At 51.6% G+C, this 19,269-nt stretch overlaps 1 protein-coding gene across 1 annotated transcript in view; it reads left to right on the plus strand.

The window, feature by feature from the left end:
* LOC128835480 (SITS-binding protein-like) overlaps positions 1-13,156 on the plus strand; it is a 70,895-nt gene extending 57,739 nt beyond the window's left edge. Inside the window, exon 10 of the mRNA XM_054024988.1 lies at positions 10,869-13,156. Coding sequence (XP_053880963.1) covers positions 10,869-11,042 — 174 coding nt within the window. The 3' untranslated portion in view covers positions 11,043-13,156. The remainder of the gene's footprint in view (positions 1-10,868) is intronic.
* The last annotated feature ends 6,113 nt before the right edge of the window (positions 13,157-19,269 follow it).

The following is a 19,269-nucleotide window of genomic DNA, read 5'->3' on the forward strand; positions in this document are numbered from 1 at the left end:
ACTTGTTAAATTTTCAAACAAACTCCTTCGTGCTTTCTCTCGTGCTGCCCGTCATGCTTGGGAGGCATTCCCCATAGACATTCCCAGAGCTACTTCATTATCTACTTTCAAATTCTTCCTTAAATCTCTCCTTTCTCATGATGCCTCCAAAAAAACGTGACAATGGTTGGGCCGCTGATGTGCTGAGACCACTGCCTCAATATTGTCTCATTGTACTCCCCCGTCTGTCTGTATCCGTCTGTCGTCTCATGTCTTATGCTTAGAGTGTAAACTTCTTGGGGCAGAGACTGTCTTTGTGTTCTGTGCCTGTACAGCACCTAGCACAATGGTGCCCTAGTCCATGACTAGGTCTCCAAGGCACTATGGCAATACAAATAGTAACTAATAATAATATTTAGATTATCTGTCTGTTTTTCAGGGCAGGGACTCTCTCACTACGTGTGTGTGCAGCATCTTGCACAATGGGGCCCTGATTTTGATTGGGACTTCCAGGCCCTACTGTATTAGATATAATTAACAAGGAGTGGATCCAGGATTTTGGTTCGAAGAGCGCCACCTCTTCTCCCCCCACAAATCTCCTCTCTCCCATTCTGGGTGAGGAAATTTCAGTATGCAAGATCAAAGCCCAGAAGACAGCTTTAAAAAATGGCATTCTTTGGAGAGCCAGATGTTTCCACATGTGGCCTTCCACCCGCAGGCACCCTGTCCAGCCCTTAGGTCCCAGGTTCACTGGTGCCCTAGTGAGTTGCCCAGCAACAACCTTAAAGCCTCAGCTGCTACAGATTCAGAGTTAGTTTCAACAAATGGATTGCTACTGAACATAATGGCACTCATTGGGGTCGGGAAGGAATTTTCCTCCAGGGCAGATTGGCAGAGGCCCTGGAGGGTTTTCGCCTTCCTCTGCAATGTGGGGCACAGGTCACTTGCTGGAAGATTCTCTGCACCTTGAAGTCTTTAAACCATGATTTGAGGACTTCAATGGCTCAGACATAGGTTTGATACAGGAATGGGTGGGTGAGATTCTGTGGCCTGTGTTGTGCAGGAGGTCAGATTAGATGATCATTATGGTCCCTTCTGACCTTAAAGTCTATGATTCTATGATTCACTGTGCCACAGGACAGAGAGATTGTGTCCAGGTCAGGGCTTCATCTGTCCTGCCAAGCGTGCTGGGCTGCACCTGAGCAATGGAACTCGCTGCTTTGCCAGACATGTCGAGCGACATCTGGTAATGCCACTCACTGTGCACCAGCACCTTCTCAGTATACCTGGGAGACACCTGCAATGGTCAGTGTGTTGAGATGCATTTGGGGTGACAATATCCACAGTGCTGCCAAATGTGCAGGGCTAGATCTGGGTAAGTTGCCAGCTATGCCAACTGGACAGGCCAAGCTGTTTTTGAGCAATGCCACCCACTTTTCTACCAGATCTATTGGGTTCATTTGTCTCATGGACATGGTCTGCCTCTGGGTGATGCCACTTGCTTTGCTGCTGGACACCGCTACTGGACCAAGCTGTTTCCAGGCAATGTCCCTCACTGTACTGCCAGACAGCTAACTTATTTGGGTAATCGTTCCTGCTGGACGTGCTGACCTGCATATGTGTGATGTCTTCCACAACGCTGTCAGATGTGCATCTGCATAACTCCATCTGCTGTGCCGCCAGACTTACCTGGTCCACATTCGTACTATGCTGCTACATGTGCCAGACTAAGTCTAGGCTTGGTGCCCGTTGTGCTGCTGAGAGCACCTGGGAACCAGCACCCCGGTGGCTGCCAGATGTGCTAGACTGAGGATAGCCAATGTCACTCACTGCACTGTCAAACTGCATCTGTATGATGGCACGCGCTGTACTGTTAGGCATGCGGGGATGAATCTGAGTGACAGCACCAGCTTGCATTGCCAGAGGCACTGGGCTATTTCCTGATATTCCCTTGACACCACTAGCAGCAAAGCAGTCACCAGTAGCTGAGGGGTTAAACAACCAGCAGAGCAAAGTGAGTTAGAATGCAGCTTGCCCCAGCTCCAGTTGCTGTCTGGGTGCCTGGGTGAAAGGAGAACAACACATGTGTGTCAGGGAGAGAAGTATAAACATTTAAATTGAAAACATATTTTATTATCTGTGTTTATTATTTGATCTTGAAATCTCTGGGCTAGGTGGGCTTTTCTGGCTGCGTCGGGGCTGACTATCATATATCAGCAGTCTGGGAATTATGCCAGGGCTCAGCTCCAACAGTTCACAGAAGGACTCTGGGGATGGGAGGTCAAACTGGATGAAACAGGCACCCCATACTCCACCGCCTATTTCTGACAGGTGAGTTCCAACACTGCAAGCCCAATCCTGTTGACACACAAATCAATGATAAAACTCCCATTTTCAGTAGGGGGCCATGTGATTTTTGTACTGGACCAGTGCCCCGGCAAGATGTTCCCCCGTGTGGCTGGAGTAACAGTCTTTTTGATTAGAGGAAAGAGCAGGACCCTGACCATTTGTGGTCATTAAAGATTCCATGGCATCTCTCACAAAATGTGGTGAGTTAACCGTAGCATCCTGTGACCTGTACGTTTAGTTATTCATTTAAATTGTCTCAAATCCATTGTTTTCCCAATAATTTGGGAAGAAGAATGTCCCGATTGCAAACCCGGGTTGACCATGAATGATAAACTTCACAGAAAACATTTCTACAATAACAAAGGTCTGGAATTTTGGCTGCAATGTTGAAGATTAGTTACAATCACAAGCAATCTAAAACATATTTCCTTCCCGAAAATCCCTTGAATTGAAAAATCTCCTGTACAATTGAATCAGACAGTTCCAGTACAGTAATGTGATCTGCATTAGCAGGAAAAGATTCTTTTTTAAGATACCACAAGCTCAAGAACAAAGATCAGAACAACCTCAGACCTTCTCCTAAAAGGTGGAGAGCCAAAGTTTGGCTGAAAGTTCGGCTCCTAAAATAAGGTACAATTGAGTGTGCTCTAGGCAAATACTGCAATCAATCTCTAGTGGGTCTGATGAAATCAGAACTGATGCAAGCATAAGCCTATTCCACAATTCAAAGCAAACCCGAGCCAAACTTTTTATGAGCTCAGAAAGAGGCTGGATATTATTATTTTATACTTTCATGCAATCTAGCTCGTTAGGGCTGTAAGTACTAAAGTACAGCCAAAAAAAAAAAAAAAAGACCATTCTTGTGCAATTTCTGGTACCTTCAGTACCAGGGAGTACTGGGACATGGCAAAACTGTTCTGAAATGTCCAACCACTAATGCAGAGAGGAATCCAAATCATAGGACATTTAACTGAACTGAATCTTTGACCGTCTTTCATCACTATAAGCAACTTCTCCGAGGCAAAGTACAAACTGTCATTTTGGTAAGGCTGAAAAATTGTTGCTTGACTGATTTCCTTGAGCTTTGCATCATCAGCGACATTGGATTAGGGAGAATGTCCCTGCTTTTGGGCCCAATCCTCATCCTATTAAAATTCATAACCAAACATCCATTGATTTTAAATGGGAGCAGGATCTGGCCCATTGTAAATCCTTTCCTACATGCATATTTAAATTCACTGTGAAGACACAGGAAGAGAACACAGAGACTGTGGCTGCTGCATTGATACACTGGAAAATATTTGGTGCACTGGCATTTGATAGCACTGCAACAAATTGTGGTACTGCATCTTTAAGGGCATAAGAAAGTGTGAAGTCAGCATGTCAATGGAGTGAAATGCAAGAGGAAGGAAAGCTAAAAGATGTTGCCATCCCTGTGTATTAAACATGCTTCAGTATTAAAAGTAAACATAACAGTGTCAAAAGCATTCCACAGAGCTGGCCAGCTAATGAAATAATTTATTTGTGAATAACTATTTGATAGCCCAAATACACAATGAATATTATTTGCAGCGAATTATTTGACCAGCTCATAACTATATGGAATAGAAAACCAGAAAGGTGCTCAGATATCGCAGTGATGCTCATGGCGTACGTAGAAGAGGCAGCCATCATATGATCCTAGGTATAATCTGTTATTTCTCTAGAAATTTACACTTTCTCCACATTGCCACACTATTTGGAAACTCCTTCCACAGTTTTTCAAAAATGAGAGGGAAACAATGATAGTAATCTTTTGGGGGATTGTGACGGGGCGGACTGGCCCCACACTGGGACTGAGAGAGTTAACCCTTCCCTGCTGGCAGAGGAAGCCACGCCCCTGAGGCTCTGTTGGCCATGCTCCAACCGGGAGTCAAGCATAAAAGCCTGCAGAACCGCTCAGTCAGGGCTGGCGGCTGGGGAAGGAGGACGCCCAGCAGAAGCTCCAGCCCAGGAGTAGTTGCAACCCTTACAGGAGGGAGCTGAGGAGCCAGGAAGCAGGCCCAGAAACTAGCAGCTGTGGGAACCCCACGGAGCATCGGGTGCTGAGAAACCTGGAGACCCTGATGCCACAAGGACTGCTATGTTTGGAGGACTGGTAGGCAGTGACCCAGGGAAGGGAAGGGAGTGGTATCTCCCACCCCTCTGAGGGCAGCGTGTTGCAGTAGGATTCCCCACTGACCCATGGCGGATCATGCCATCACTGACAGGGCCCTGGGTCAGAGCCCGGTGAAGGCAGGTGGGCCTGGACTCCCCTACCAGAGGTCTCTAATCTCCCCCCGCCCCTTTGGGGGTTGACATAGTTCATCAACCCCTCTCTCTCACCCCAAAGGAGGTAGATGAACTCCGGCTGCTGGGCCACGCTATTGCCCAAGGGGAGAAGAATTTAGAGAAACTCTGGCCATTAGGTCACGCTGCCTTAGGAGTGCACTATGGAGACTCTGGCTGCTAGGCTGTGCTATCCCACCAGGGGAAGAGGGTGTAGAGAGACTCTGGCCATTGGGCCCCGCTGCTTTAGGAGCGCACTAGAGGGACTCCGGCCATTAGGCCATGCTACCCCACCTGGGGAGGTGGATTTGAGGGGCTCCGGCCATTAGGCCATACAGCCCTGACTACTGGGGAGGTAGTAAGACTGACATAGACGCAGGGAGGTGGGGTTAATCTCGCCCCCTCCCCCCCTTGAATCAAAGGGGTTGATGAGGTACAAAACCCGCCACAGGGATAGATAAACCTTATACTCCTGTCTCCATCTGTTGTCTCTTGTTTCATATTTAGATTATCAACTCTTTGGGCCAGGGACTGTCTTAATTCTGTGTGTTTGTTCAGCATCTAGTACAAGGGGATCCATGACTAGGGCTCCTCAGTGCTACCATATTACCAATAATAAATAAGGATAATAATAATCTATGGTGAAAATTAAATGTCACCAGCCTATGATTGGAACAGGCAAACATTATTTTAACCCAGTCCCAGCCATCTAATCTTCCACATAATAATGGCTAGAAGAACCATAGCTGAAAGCTCAGCAGGCACCAATGAGTAAAGTGACCATATGACCTGGTTTTACCAAAACAGTCCAGGTTTACCATTTTGTTTGCAGTGTTGTTGTAGCTGCGCTGGTGCCAGGATATGAGACAGACAAGGTGAGTGAGGTAATATCTTTTATTGCACCAACTTCTGTTGTCCCTTTCACCAATATAAGTTGGTCCAATAAAAGATACTAACTCACCCACTCTCTTTTTAATATCAGAGGGGTAGCCGTGTTAGTCTGTATCCACAAAAACAATGAGGAGTCTGGTGGCACCTTAAAGACTAACAGATTTATTTGGGCATAAGCTTTCGTGGGTAAAAAAACCTCACTTCTTCAGATGCCCAAATAAATCTGTTAGTCTTTAAGATGCCACTGGACTCCTTGTTGTTCTTGTCTTTCTAGTTTACCATAATTTTCTCATGTCCTAAGAACTTCTTTCTGGATGCTCTAAAATGCCCTTTTGGGTCATTTTATCAGTCAACCCCCTTATTATTTATTTATTTATTTATTTATTTAAATAACTACAAAATATTTCATCACATGTGTCTGATGAAGTGGGTATTCACCCACAAAAGCTTATGTTCCAATACTTCTGTTAGTCTATAAGGTACCACAGGACTCTTTTGGCACCTTTAAGACTAACAGATGTATTGGAGCACAAGCTTTCTTGGGTGAATACCCACTTCGTCAGACGCATGTAATGGAAATTTCCAGAGGCAAAGTGGATATTGACGAAGTGGGTATTCACCTACGAAAGCTTATGCTCCAATACATCTGTTAGTCTTAAAGGTGCCACAGGACTCTCTGTTGCTTTTTACAGATCCAGACTAACACGGCTACCCCTCTGATACTTGACAGGACTCTTTGTCGCTTTTTACAAAATATTGGTTCACAGTGTATTATTACGTTGAGTAAAATTTGCATTGGGCTTACTGGGAACACACAGTCCCAGTAGAATAAGTGTTGAGTGTGATAAACAGTGTTTGGCATAAAGAGAAAAGCCAAAGGAGCATAGGCACTATCAAAGCAGTTTCTTAGCTCAACGTGAATGTTAATGGCACTTGTTCCATTTTTCATGATAAACTTACTGAGATACTGGAAGAAAAAAAATCTTTCACTCTGCCCATGTGGCTGTTGATCCAGCAGCTGTCAGGACAACACCAGCACAGTTTTTTTTTTTTTAAGTGCACTTTTGCACGAGTATTTCACAAGCTTAAAAATGTCACCACAAAAATCTCCCGTTTTTTATTTAGTATGTGTGGTCACTTCATCTGTAAGTGGCCTTTTATAGAATGTTAATTGTTTTTAATAGTGTTTTTTTTCTCATTAGCATCTTTAGCTCTCATTTCCCCTTGCTTTTTCAGTCTCTCCTAAGAGGCACATAGCTCTAGTAACATTTAAGTTTGAATAAAAACCACAGTGTTAGTGGGTTCAAAATTAGACAAAAGCAGCTGGCTCTTCCCTACAAAAGGCAAAGCATTTTTTTGGAAACTTATGTAGGTTTCTGAAATCCCTTTCCAGTTTCTGAAGTAAAATAATTTCTCAGTGATAAATATTTTCGAGAGCTTGGAATTTGCCATTTATTTTTCAGAAGGGAAAAAAGACATTAGGATGCATCCATCAACTAAAGCTTTTAATCTTTTTAAAAACTGTTCTTTTCCCATTAATAAAAAAAAAAAAGCTTTAAAATTCCCTGGAAATTGTGGATTATCATGAAGGAGCCATACTGGAGAGGCTGGCTGCTGGGCTATTTTTAGAGGACAAAAGGTTACTCCAGCTCTCAGAGTGAGAATCATTTAATTGGGGGTTAACTCTTTTGTTTTGTTTTTTTATCTAAAGCAATTATCCACACAAGAAGGCATCAGGCTTGGATTTTTAAAGGAATATAGGAAGTTAGGTATCTAAATTCAGAAAAGCTGTCTTTGCTGCAGAGTTAACCTGGGCTCTTACCCAGGTTTTAGCTCAAACACTCCTACCATCCACACAGAAAACCCCCTGACCCAGATTTGGAGGTGCTTTAAGCCCGGCCTAGCTTACATAACTGGGGTTACGGGTTAGCGCCCAAGCTCCACTTAAACTTGAACCCACCACTTTGCAGTGAGGATGCAGACAAAATAATTCAAGTGCTTGATAGTCCTCCAATGCCCTTCCCACAATTCTCCTCAAAGGACACAAGTTCTCATGCAATTGACACAATGGACTGGGAAAGAACCCAGGAGCATTTCAGCACAAAGAACCAGATACACACAGGTGAGTGCAGAACAGTGAGCACACTGATACACAGGTAGGGCTCTGCTGTGCACACAGTAACCTGGGCTAGGCTAACCCGGGCAGGGCCACCCAGAGGGACGGGCAAGTGGGGCAATTTGCCCCGGGCCGCCACAAGAATATAGTATTCTATAGCATTGCAACTTTTTTGTATGGAAGGGGCCCCCGAAATTGCTTTGCCTTAGGCCCCCTGAATCCTCTGGGCGGCCCTGAACCCGGGTGCCAATCACCTGGATTAACTATGTAGTGAAGACAGAGGCAGAATTTCAGTGGGAGCAGGGAGCTTTAACTCCCTGAGGCTCTTTTGCAAATCCCAGTTTCAGTGTTTCCTGAGCCATTACAGAAAAGACTCTCACTGAGTCCAAGGAATAGTCAACCAGAGTATTAATACTATATGATTGTTATATAATAACAGTTACCAACCAACAGATTTTCCAGGTAAATCATGCAGCCTGCACCACTGTGGACTAACTGTAGCAGTTTAAGATCAGCTCTTCTGGATAGAGAAAAGAAGAGAACAGAAAATGAGCTGTGGGAAAGTCATACACTAAACAACTGTGGCTAAAGGAGAATTGTAGAGTAGAGTCCATTATGGAAAAAATTATACAAATTTTTTAATTAGTGCCTAGATACCATAGTAATCACTCCCTCTGGGGCACCTGGCATTGGCCACTGTCGGCAGACAGGATACTGGGCTAGATGGACCTTTGGTCTGACCCGGTATGGCCATTCTTATGTTCTTATGTGGTACATTGTTGATTCTAATCTAGACTAGGCATCACTAATCACCTAGCAATGGAAGGGGCACACATTGGTGCAGGGTGCAATTTAATATGGTCTTGGCCATTAATTTTGATGTAAATGCTCCTAATATGCTCCTAATATAGCACGAGAGCAGCCTTTCTTGCAGGATTACAGGGCTTTCTGGGTTTGATCCAAAGCCGATTGAAGTCAATGGGAATTCTCCCATCCAAATCAATAAACTTGTCCCTAATTAAAATAAAAGATTCAGCCTTTATTATTAATTATTACTATTTATTCTTATTATGCGGAAATATATGAGGTGATGATGATAAATAACAAAATCTAAGCTATTGAGCAAACTTTGAGCCAGATCCCTGGGTCTGGCCAAGCTGCACTCAGTGTGTGACCTAAACAAGTCATTTAATGTCATAGAGTTTAAGGCCAGAAGGGACCCACTAGAAAATCATCTAATCTCTGTCAGTTTTTCCCCATCAGTAAAATGGAATAACAACATTCCCTTTCTCTCTCCCTTTGTCCGCCTTGTCTATTAGGATGCAACTCTTCAGGTCAGGGGCTGATAAGAGCTCCATGTAAAAAACTGCAAAACAGGAACCATTTGCAGTGCATGCCATGTTTTATTTTTCCTGAAAAACCTATGAACAATGCTGCATATTTTTGAGTGTGGTCTACTGGCACCTTTTCTATTAACTCTCTACTAGAGGTGGTTGGAAACAGGAATTTTCATTTAGTGGGCAATTTCTGGGGGGGGGAAATCATTATGAATTGGAACAAAAAGTAGAAAGTTTCCCGTGAAACAGAAATTTTCACAAAATTCCAGGGAGCTGGGCCGTCTAGGGAGCTGGCCAGCCCAACCACCCATCAGGTGGGAGCACAGGAGCCTGGAAGCCTGGCAGCCCACCCACGCATCACGCAGACACCTCGTGGAGCCAATCACCTGGGGAGCCAGTGATTCTGGAATCCCAGGGAGCCCGTGAGCTTCCCCCACCAGCCATCTAGTGGGCCGGCAGAAAACCGAGCAGGCTGGCTGGTTTCTGTCGAAAGTTTAGACAGAACTGACACCTTCCCGCGGAACGTCTGGACTCCATCAAATCAGCATTTTTCGGTGTTAAACGTACACTGGAAAATTTTCAACCAGCTCTATCAGGGCCGGCTTTAGCAAGAGCTGCAAGCCCCCAGGACCCGAGCCGCGCCACGGGGGGGACGGGACGGGGGGACCCGAGCCGCGCCGCGGGAGGGGGGAACGGGGGGACGGCCCGAGCCGCGCCGCGGGGTGGGGGGACGGGGGGACCCGAGCCGCGCCGCGGGGGGGACCTGAGCCGTGCCGCGGGGGGGGACCCGAGCCGTGGGGGGGGGGAAGGGGACGGGGGGACCCGAGCCACGCCGCGGGGGCTGCGCCGGGGGGGGGGGGGATCCGAGCCGCGCTGCGGAAGCCGCACCGGGGGGGGGACCCGAGCTGCGGGCCGGAGCCGGGCCACGGGGGCCGGGCTGGAGTCAAGCCGCGCCAGAGCTGCTGGGGCCTGCGGGAACGGGCCGCGCCTCCCCGGAGCCCTTCTCCCGCCCCCACCACCCCAGCTTACCTTGTGCTGCCGGCCCGCCCCTACTTCGTCTCAGACTTCCCGCGAATCTCTGATTCGCGGGAAGCAGGGGAGGGGGCGGAGCTTTCAGGGGAGGGGAGGAGGGGGAAGTGAGCTAGGGGCGGGGTGGAGAGCTGCAGCGCGGGGCCCTCTTGGCGCGGGGCCCAATTCAGCCGAATCGGCTGAATCGGCCTAAAGCCGGCCCTGAGCTCTATTATCTACAGGTATACAGACATCTCTTTTGCAGAGCGTTCATGCAACAGACTGTCACTTGACACAATTTGTTAGTCTCTAAGGTGCCACAAGTACTCCTGTTCTTTTTGCGGATACAGACTAACACGGCTGCTACTCTGAAACTTGACACAATGGGGCTCTGCTGTTGGGTGGGGCCCCTAGGTGAGACAGTGAGATTGTCTACACTGCACATGAGTTGCTGCGGCGTGTAGGGTATGCGTAGCTACATGCAGCAGTGAAGATCAGGCTGCATCCACACTGTGGTGTGTAGCTACCTGTGGCAGGGAAAGGCTGTGGTGGAGGGGAGGCAGCACGGAACGACACTGTTTTAAAAATAGCAGTGTAGACAGGGGAAGCACTGCTTGGGTGTGTAGAGAGCCAAGTGGGGCACATACCCTAAGGTTCTGGCTGGTGCTAATCAATCTCTTGGTCTCCCAGGTCTGTATGAGAAATGTCTGTGGGACAAATTTTGGCCTTGTCATAGTAGATGCAACTCATTCAGAACTTATGTAAGACTGTATGGATTTCCATTCAGTTGCACTTGTCTGAATCTGGCCCTTGGTTTGCTTAGATTTGCTGCAGTAAATTCTATCTAGCCCTGCTGAATGCTGTGCTTCCTTTAAATGCAGGTACTGATCGCCCCAATTACAGAACAAGGGCGAGTTCAGAGAGACATCTACTTGCCTGGGGAAGGCCACATATGGATGGACACCAACACCGCCCAGGTGTTTGATGGAGGAACCTTAATCAGGAACTACTCAGTCAGTCTTGTGGAGGTGCCAGTTTTTGTAAAAGCCTCCTAGATTCCAGGCTGTCCCAGTTCTCACAAGATTCACCTACTTCTCAGAAGAGTGATGCTGACAAGACATGCTCTCTTCCTGTTCTGCCATTTGTGCTTTTCCAGGAACTCTTTTTTTTTTTTTTTTTATATATACAAGTGTTTAAATCTGTTATTGTGATTTGCTACCATTCTAAAATAGTGAAATACTGCAGGAGCTCTGGTACAACAAATACCCCCTGTGCACATGCAACACATCTGCTGAGATCATCCAGGGTCATCTGACCCTATCCTGTGTGTTATCTACCAGGAATGTCTCTGATTACCTAGTAGTGAAAGAGAGACACCCTCAAAGCAGATGGATTCAATGTCTACTGGAAATATTCCCCTGTTTGGGGGAAAAAATCATTAAAGTAAAGAGGAAGCTCTAACAGAGCCAGGTATGGACAGACAGCAGGACTGGCTGTCTTGAAAAGAAACAGTCTTGGTTGACCAGGTCTAACTACCTGCTGGAGTCTTAGTGAAACAGGATTGCATCATCACTTACCTTCTACAGACTGCAACGTTTGCGTTGGGAAAACTGCAGCATCCAGTTCTGGGTCTTGTGTCAATGTCTTTATTTTTGTCTAGGAAAAAGTTGGAGACAAAACTTACTAAAAAGGAGAGGGCAGAGAAAGCTGTTCTGTAATGTGTGGCTGCAGGTCACCAATGTGAGGAGTCTTCTCCTTCCTTATGGATGATTTGCCTTGTGTGGTTTTAGAATATCAGGGTTAGAAGGGACCTTAGGAGGTCATCTAGTCCAACCCCCTGCTCAAAGCAGGACTAATCCCCAGACAGATTTTTACCCCAGTTCCCTAAATGGCTCCCTCAAGGATTGAACTCACAACCTTGGGTTTAGGAGGCCAATGCTCAAACCACTGAGCTATCACTCCTCCCAGCACACTATCCTGTCTGCTGCCTTCTGCCCCTGCTTTCTCACCTCAGAGTGCTGCCCTCCCATGGCTCGAGAACACCCCAAAACTGAAATCAGCCTTAGTTTATTTTTGGAACTAAGCAGCCTATTTGAAGCATAGGGATGTGTGTATTATGCAGCAGCTGGGACTCAGTAAACCGAGGAATGGCAGCACTTAAAACATTCAAAAGGTTCTAGGAGGCTACAAAGAGAAGATTATTTTCTGTAACATTAGGAGCTCAGCAAACACATGAGGATCTTAGCAGCTGATAAGATGCTACAGAGGCTGGACATACATAGTCTTAGCATACCTGGGGGAAGTAACAGCTTCCAAGTGAATTTAAATGACCTTACCAAAGGGTGCATATATATAGGAGGAGTGGGCTCAGATTTTCAATGCTAAAATTAATGTATATGGTACAATTTCTGTGTGTATCCCATGACAAGTACCCAGCTTCACCCATGGCAAATGTCTTACTGCTTTGCCATACCCTTGGGATAGATGAGCCAGATGCTTAGCTGGTATAAGCCAGCATAGTTCTATTGACATTAGTGGAGTTAGGCCAATTTACACCAGCTGATGACCCCTCTCATCTTCCTTTTAGATCAGGAACCGCTCAGGATTTTCCTAATCTTATTAAGAGTATCTAGGACTTTCTGGAGTGTGAGGGGGCCCCAGGGCAGTGTCAAAATGCAGGGTGCCGCAAGGGGTCAAAGGCTGAGTATGGGAGGGGGAGCCCTGTGTGCCACACGGGGAAGGGGCTCACTCTGACCACGCCCAGGAGGTTGCTGTGGCACAGGGTACAAGCTTAGCATGAAAACAACTTGTGCCCTGTAGGAGACAGAAGAGGCTGGGAACAAAGAAGCGCCTCTTGGTGCTGCTCTGATAGCATTGAACGGCCTTTTAAATGGAGTTCGAACAGAACAGAATAGATTTTAGCTGCTGCCCTGAGCTTGTAACTTGACATGGTCCCCTCCAGGTATTCAATCTCATCAGCAATTTACATGAAACAAATTGATATTGCAGGCACCATCCAAGGATCCATATCAGCCCGTGGCTGTTTGTAAAAAAAAGGAATTTGCTTCAGCCTCCTCCTGCCCCCCCTCAACCAGGGCCGTCCCTAGGCATATGCTAGGGGGGGTTACCATATTTCCACAAGCAAAAAAGAGGACATTGGGGGGGGAGGAGCCCCACTCTAGCCCCGCCCCCATCCACTCCCTCCCACTTCCCACCCCCTGATTGCCCCCTCAGAATCCCCAACCCCCCCCCACTCCTTGTCCCCTGACTGCCCCCTCCTGGGACCCCTGCCACTAACTGCTCCCTAGGACTCCACCCCCTATCTAAGCCTCCCTGCTTCTTGTCCCCTGACTGCCCCCTCCTGAGAACCCCCCACCCTCATTGCCCCCCTACAACCCTACCTGTCCCCTGACTGCCCCGACCCTTATCCACACCTCCACCCCATATTCACCCCCCCTGCCCCCAGACAGACCCCCGGGACTCCCATGCCCTATCTAACTGCTCCCCGCCCCCTGACAGGAACCCTAGAACTCCCGACCCATCCAACCCCCTCTGCTCCCTGCCTGCCTTGACCCCTCTCCACACCCCTGCCCCCCTGACAGCCCCCCCCAGAACCCCCGACCCATCTACTCCCCCCGCTCCCTGTCCCTGACTGTCCCAACCTCTCTCCACACCCCTGCCCCCGACAGCCCCCCCAGAACCCCAGACCCATCTAACCCCCCTGCTCCCTGTCCCTGACTCTCCCAACCCCTCTCCACACCCCTGCCCCCCTGACAGTCCCCCCCCGAACTCCCGACCCCTCCAACCCCGCCCCCGTCCCCTGACCAGGGCCGACTTTAAAGAGCCCAGGAATCGGGCTGCGCTCCAGCCGGGGTTGCGGGGCTTGGGGCCGGGCCGGAGGTGCTCAGCCGGGGCTGGGCCGGCGCTGCTGGGGCCCAAGCCGGGCCAGAACAGGGGCCGGCGCTGCTGGGGCCCGAGCCGGTCCTGAGCCGGCGCTGCTGGGAGATGGGCTGGCACTGCTGGGGCCCAAGCCAGGCCGGGCCGGGAGTGCTCGGCCGGTGCCGGGCTGGCACGCTCGGCCGGAATCAGGGCCGGAGCTGCTGGTGCCACCGGGCGCCACTCACTCCGGGCCGGAGGGAGCCGCTCCCTGAAGCTATCCTCCTCATGCCCCAGCTTACCTGCTGCTGCCGCCCGCCTGCCCTTGCTTCTTTTCAGACTTCCCGCGAAGATCTGTTTCACGGGAAGCGGGGGGGGGGGGAAGGATGAGCAGGTGGGCGGAGCGTTCAGGGGAGGGGAGGAGGGGGAAGACAGCTGCGGGGCCGGACAGCGTGGTAAGGCTGCAGGGGATGGGGGGAGCCGGGAAGGGGCTTTGGGTGCCCAGCGGCGCTTGGCCGCCGCTTTTCTGTCTATAAATAGCCGACGGGGGGAAATCCCGGACATTTTTAGATTTTTAACCCCCCCCCCCCCCCACGGCTATTTATAGACCGAAAAGCTGGACATGTCCGGGGAAATCCAGACATATGGTAGCCCTAGCATATGCAGAATATGCAGCTGTGTGGGGCACCAAATTGCCCCAAATTTCATTGTGCCCTAGGCAGCTGCATGCTGCATTCGCGGCAGCACCAGCTCCAGCCGCCCCCCCCGCCCCCGCATGGGCAGCACCCTAGGAGGGTGTGGGGCCTGAGACAACTCCCTCCGCCCTGCCTCTTAGTCTTTGCCCCTACTCTGCCCCTGGCCCGCCCCCATTCCACCTCTTCCCCCATTGATGGACGCAGCCCAGAGGATTAGCAGGGGGCCTGCACCGGCAGCAGGGGTTGGGCCCAAGCCCCCACTCACGGGCAGCAGCGGGAACCAGAGCAACCTGGCCCCAGCCTGCTCCACTCCGCCAGCTCTCAGCTGCATCACTCCACTTCCTGCTGCCAGTGAGTGTGTGTGGGGGTCCTTCCCCCTCCCCCAAGCAACACGGCTGGGGCTGGGGCTGGGGCTGGGGCTGGGTCACTCCACTTCCCGCTACCGGTGAGTGCAGGGGGCAGTCCTTACCCCAACCCCCCCACCCTTCTCCCACCCGAATGACATGGCTGGGGCTGGGGGAGTAGAGCGGGCTGAGGCCGGGTTGTTCTGCTTCCTGCTGCCAGGGCCACACCCCCCCCCCCCCCAATCCACCAGGCCACTCTGAGCCTGTGAAGCCCCCCAAAGCGTCTCCCCACAACTCCTGCCTCCCCGGCCCCGCAGGCCTTGAGCACTGCCCAGACCCTCTGCAGGAGCAAGTAGGAGCAGGTGCTCGGGCTGCGTAGGACACCATAATTGGTAGAGATGGCCCTGCTGTCAATATTCCCCTCCTCCATTGTGCTTATCGAGCACTGACCTCTTCTAAATTCCTCCATGCTCTCAGTGGGAGAGCCTTTTCCTCTCGTCTGTAGCACTTGCCATCTGGAAGACCCTTGGGATGTCTCACTGCCTGATCAACCCTCTGTCTCTTTTCAAACCCCAACTGTAAATTGTTTTTTTTTCTTTTCTGGCCTCTGCTTGGTTTCTCCCTCATGCAGCTATTGCATATTGTTTTAACACTGCAATTATATGATTTACAATAACTTTGTAAAGCATTTTAGGGTAAAATGTATGAAATAACGTTGTATTGTTAATTAAAAAACTAAAATACACACCCAACATAATTGATTCCAATAGGTACCCTTAGCAAATGTACCACACTCATATTAGCCCTCTGTGCCCCTCTAGGGGTGGGTGGGCCATGTATAGAGGTTGATAAAACTGCTACAGCCTTCAGTAATAGAGCTGGGTCTTTTAATTTAGGCGTAGAGACTCACTTGTTAAGATACAGAGGTCATGGCTTCAAACCCTGCTGCCAATGACCCACCCAGGGGCATGGTATTACACAAACAGGCCAAGCTTTTGATGAGCATGTAGGGTTACTATACGTCCTCTTTTTCCCGGACATGTCCGGCTTTTCGGCAGTCAAACCCCCGTCCGGGGGGAATTGCCAAAAAGCGGAACATGTCCGGGAAAATGGCGGCTCTGTTTAAGAGCCCGGCTGCCTGAACGCTACCGGCTTCGGGCAGCCCCGTGCCTGGAGACCCTGCGCCGCTGGAGCCCGGGAGGGGAAGTGCCCGGCTGGGGGCGCAGGGTCTGGAGGCAGGGGGCTGCCCGAAGCCGGTAGCGCTCGGGCAGCCCGGCTCTTAAATAGAGCCGCGGGGACTGGAGCCTCCAGCCGCCGGGGCTGTGTGTAACTGACACAGTGTCAGTTACACAGAGCCCCAGCCGCTGGAGGCTCTGTTTAAGAGCCGGGCTGCCCGAGCGCTACCGGCTTCGGGCAGCCCCGTGCCTGGAGACCCTGCGCCCCCAGCCGGGCACTTCCCCTCCCGGGCTCCGGCGGCGCAGGGTCTCCAGGCACGGGGCTGCCCGAAGCTGGTAGCTCTCGGGCAGCCCGGCTCTGTGTAACTGACACTGTGTCAGTTACACACAGCCCCGGCGGCTGGAGGCTCCAGTCCCCGCGTCTCTATTTAAGAGCCGGGCTGCCCGAGCGCTACCGGCTTCGGGCAGCCCCGTGCCTCCAGACCCTGCGCCGCCGGAGCCCGGGAGGGGAAGTGCCCGGCTGGGGGCGCAGGGTCTGGAGGCACGGGGCTGCCCGAAGCCGGTAGCGCTTGGGCAGCCCAGCTCTTAAACAGAGCGGGGGCGGCTGGAGCCTCCTGCCCCCGGGGCTCTGTGTAACTGACCCAGTGTCAGTTACACAGAGCCAAAGAGGAGAAAAGCCTCCAGCCCCCAGGGCTGTGTGTAACTGACACAGGGTCAGTTACACAGAGCCCCAGCCCCTGGAGGCTCTGTTTAAGAACCGGGCTGCCCGAGAGCTACCGGCTTCGGGCAGCCCCCTTGCCTCCGGACCCTGCGCCCCCAGCCGGGCACTTCCCCTCCCGGGCTCCGGCGGCGCAGGGTCCGGAGGCACGGGGGCTGCCCAAAGCCGGTAGCGCTGGGGCAGCCCTGCTCTTAAACAGAGCCTAAGAGGAGCAGAGCCTCCAGCTGCGGGGGCTCTGCTCCTCTTCGGCTCTGTGTAACTTATACAGTGTAAGTTACGCAGAGCCGCCGGAGCCCCGGAGGGGAAGTGCCCGGCCGGGGGCACAGGGTCCGGAGGCATGGGGGCTGCCCAAAGCCCGAGCGCTACCGGCTTCACGGTTTGCTGGGCAGCCTCCAGACCCTGCGCCCCCGGCTGGGCGCTTCCCCTCCCGGGCACCAGCTGCGCTGGGGAAGCGCCGGCTGGGGGCGCAGGGTCTGGGGGCTGCCCGGGAAACCGTGATGCTGGTAGCACTGGGGCAGCCCTTTCCCCCTGGCTGGGAGTGGGAGGGAGGAGGGGGCGGAGTTAGGGTGGGGGAAGGGGCGGAGTTGGGGCGGGGCTAGAGGTGGGGAAATGGGCGGGGCCATGGCCCGTGGAGGGTCCTCTTTTTTTATTTATGAGATATGGTAACCCTATGAGCATGGAACTGACCACTCAGCCCTAGCAGTGGTCTCTCTGAATTGGGGTTTTCAGGCACGTTGGCAGCTCAGCAATGGGGAAGCTTGTAGTGCTTCCCATCCTGTACTAGAGAAGGCCTCCCGGGCTCTTAATCCAGCACTCTTCACCATTTAATTTTCCCCCAGTTGCTTCCTTTAGTACAAATGAAATTCTGCATGGTTGCCCATCCACAATCCAGTGAAACGCAACCCAATGAGCAAAACAGATTTTTTGCATGCAGAGTAAGTACTTATAAGGAATTGTATTATACATTCACCTTGTATTATGGATCTGGAGCAGGGGTCGGCAACCTATGGCACGCATGCCAATTTTTAATGGCACACTGCTGCCTGCCGGGGTCCCGCTCAGCCTACTGCTGAACCCCGGCAGCGGGCTGAGCCGGACCCCAGCAGGCAGCAGTGTGCCATTAAAAATCCTGCCCGACCCAGCCGCTCTTCTCCCCCCACCCCCACCCCCACCCCGCCTACTGCTCTCTCTGGCAGGGGCAGGGGCAGGGGGCAGAAGCAAGCTTGGTCCTGCCGGCTGCTGCTGTAGGTCAGGCTCCGCCGGCAGCCAAGCTTCCCCCTCCCCCGCCTCTTCCCCCAGCGCCTCCTAACCCTCCCTGCCGCCGATGGCCCTTGTGAGGGAGGGGAGAAGAGCAGCCCCAGCAGCCTCACTGTTCAGACCAGTAAGGAGGTGGAGAAGAGGCAGGGGGAAGGGGGGTAGGAGCGGGGCACCCCCCTGATCCCAGCCCACCCCCCCAGCCCTCTGCCCTGACCCCTGCACCCCAGCTCCCTGCATCCCCCCCATGACCCCATCCCTGACTCCTGCACCCTCCACACATACCCAGCCCCCCCACACTCCATGCCCTGACTCCTGCACCCCCTCACATGCCCCCAGCCCTCTGCCCTGACTCCTGCACTCCCCACACATACCCAGCCCCCTTAAACCCCCCTGCCCTGACTCCTGCACTCCCCACACATACCCAGCCCCCTCACACCCCATGCCCTGACTCTTGCACCCCCCACATCACCACCCCCACTCTGAGCACCAGGTTGGCAGCGGGCTGAGCGGGGCCAGCGGCTGGGACCCCAGCTGGCAAGGGGGCCGGCAGCCAGAACCCCAGACCGGCAGCGGGCTGAGCCGCTCGGCCCACTGCTGGTCGGAGGTGCTGGCCCCGCTCAGCCCGCCGCCAGTCTGGGGTCCCGGCCCCGCTCAGCCCGCTGCTCGTCTGGGGTTCTGGCTGCCGGCCCGGGGTTCTGGCTTCCAGCCCTCGCCAGCTCGGGTCCCAGCCGCCGGACCTGCTCAGCCCGCTGCCAACCCAGGGTTCTGGCTGCCGGCCCCCTGCCAGCTCAGCCCGCTGCCGGCCTAGGTGAACGGAACCCCAGGCTGGCAGCGAGCTGAGCAGGCCGGCGGCGTAAGATCAGCATTTTAATTTAATTTTAAATGAAGCTTCTTAAACATTTTGAAAACCTTGTTTACTTTACATACAACAGTAGTTTAGTTATATCATATATAGACTTATAGAGAGAGACCTTCTAAAAAACGTTAAAATGTATTACTGGCACGCGAAACCTTAAATTAAAGTGAATAAATGAAGACTCGCCACAGCACTTCTGAAAGGTTGCCTGACCCCTGATCTACTATAGTAAATGCTGGAAAAGAGCAGCTGACACTGCATGGAAAAAATTGAAAAAACCACCTACTTAGAAGAAGATCTTCTACTATATCTGAGATGGTTGTTGGTTTGTTTTCTTTTTAAGGTTAGGAACAATATGAAA

Source organism: Malaclemys terrapin, chromosome 4 (assembly GCF_027887155.1).
Source record: "Malaclemys terrapin pileata isolate rMalTer1 chromosome 4, rMalTer1.hap1, whole genome shotgun sequence".
Lineage (NCBI taxonomy): Eukaryota > Metazoa > Chordata > Testudines > Emydidae > Malaclemys > Malaclemys terrapin.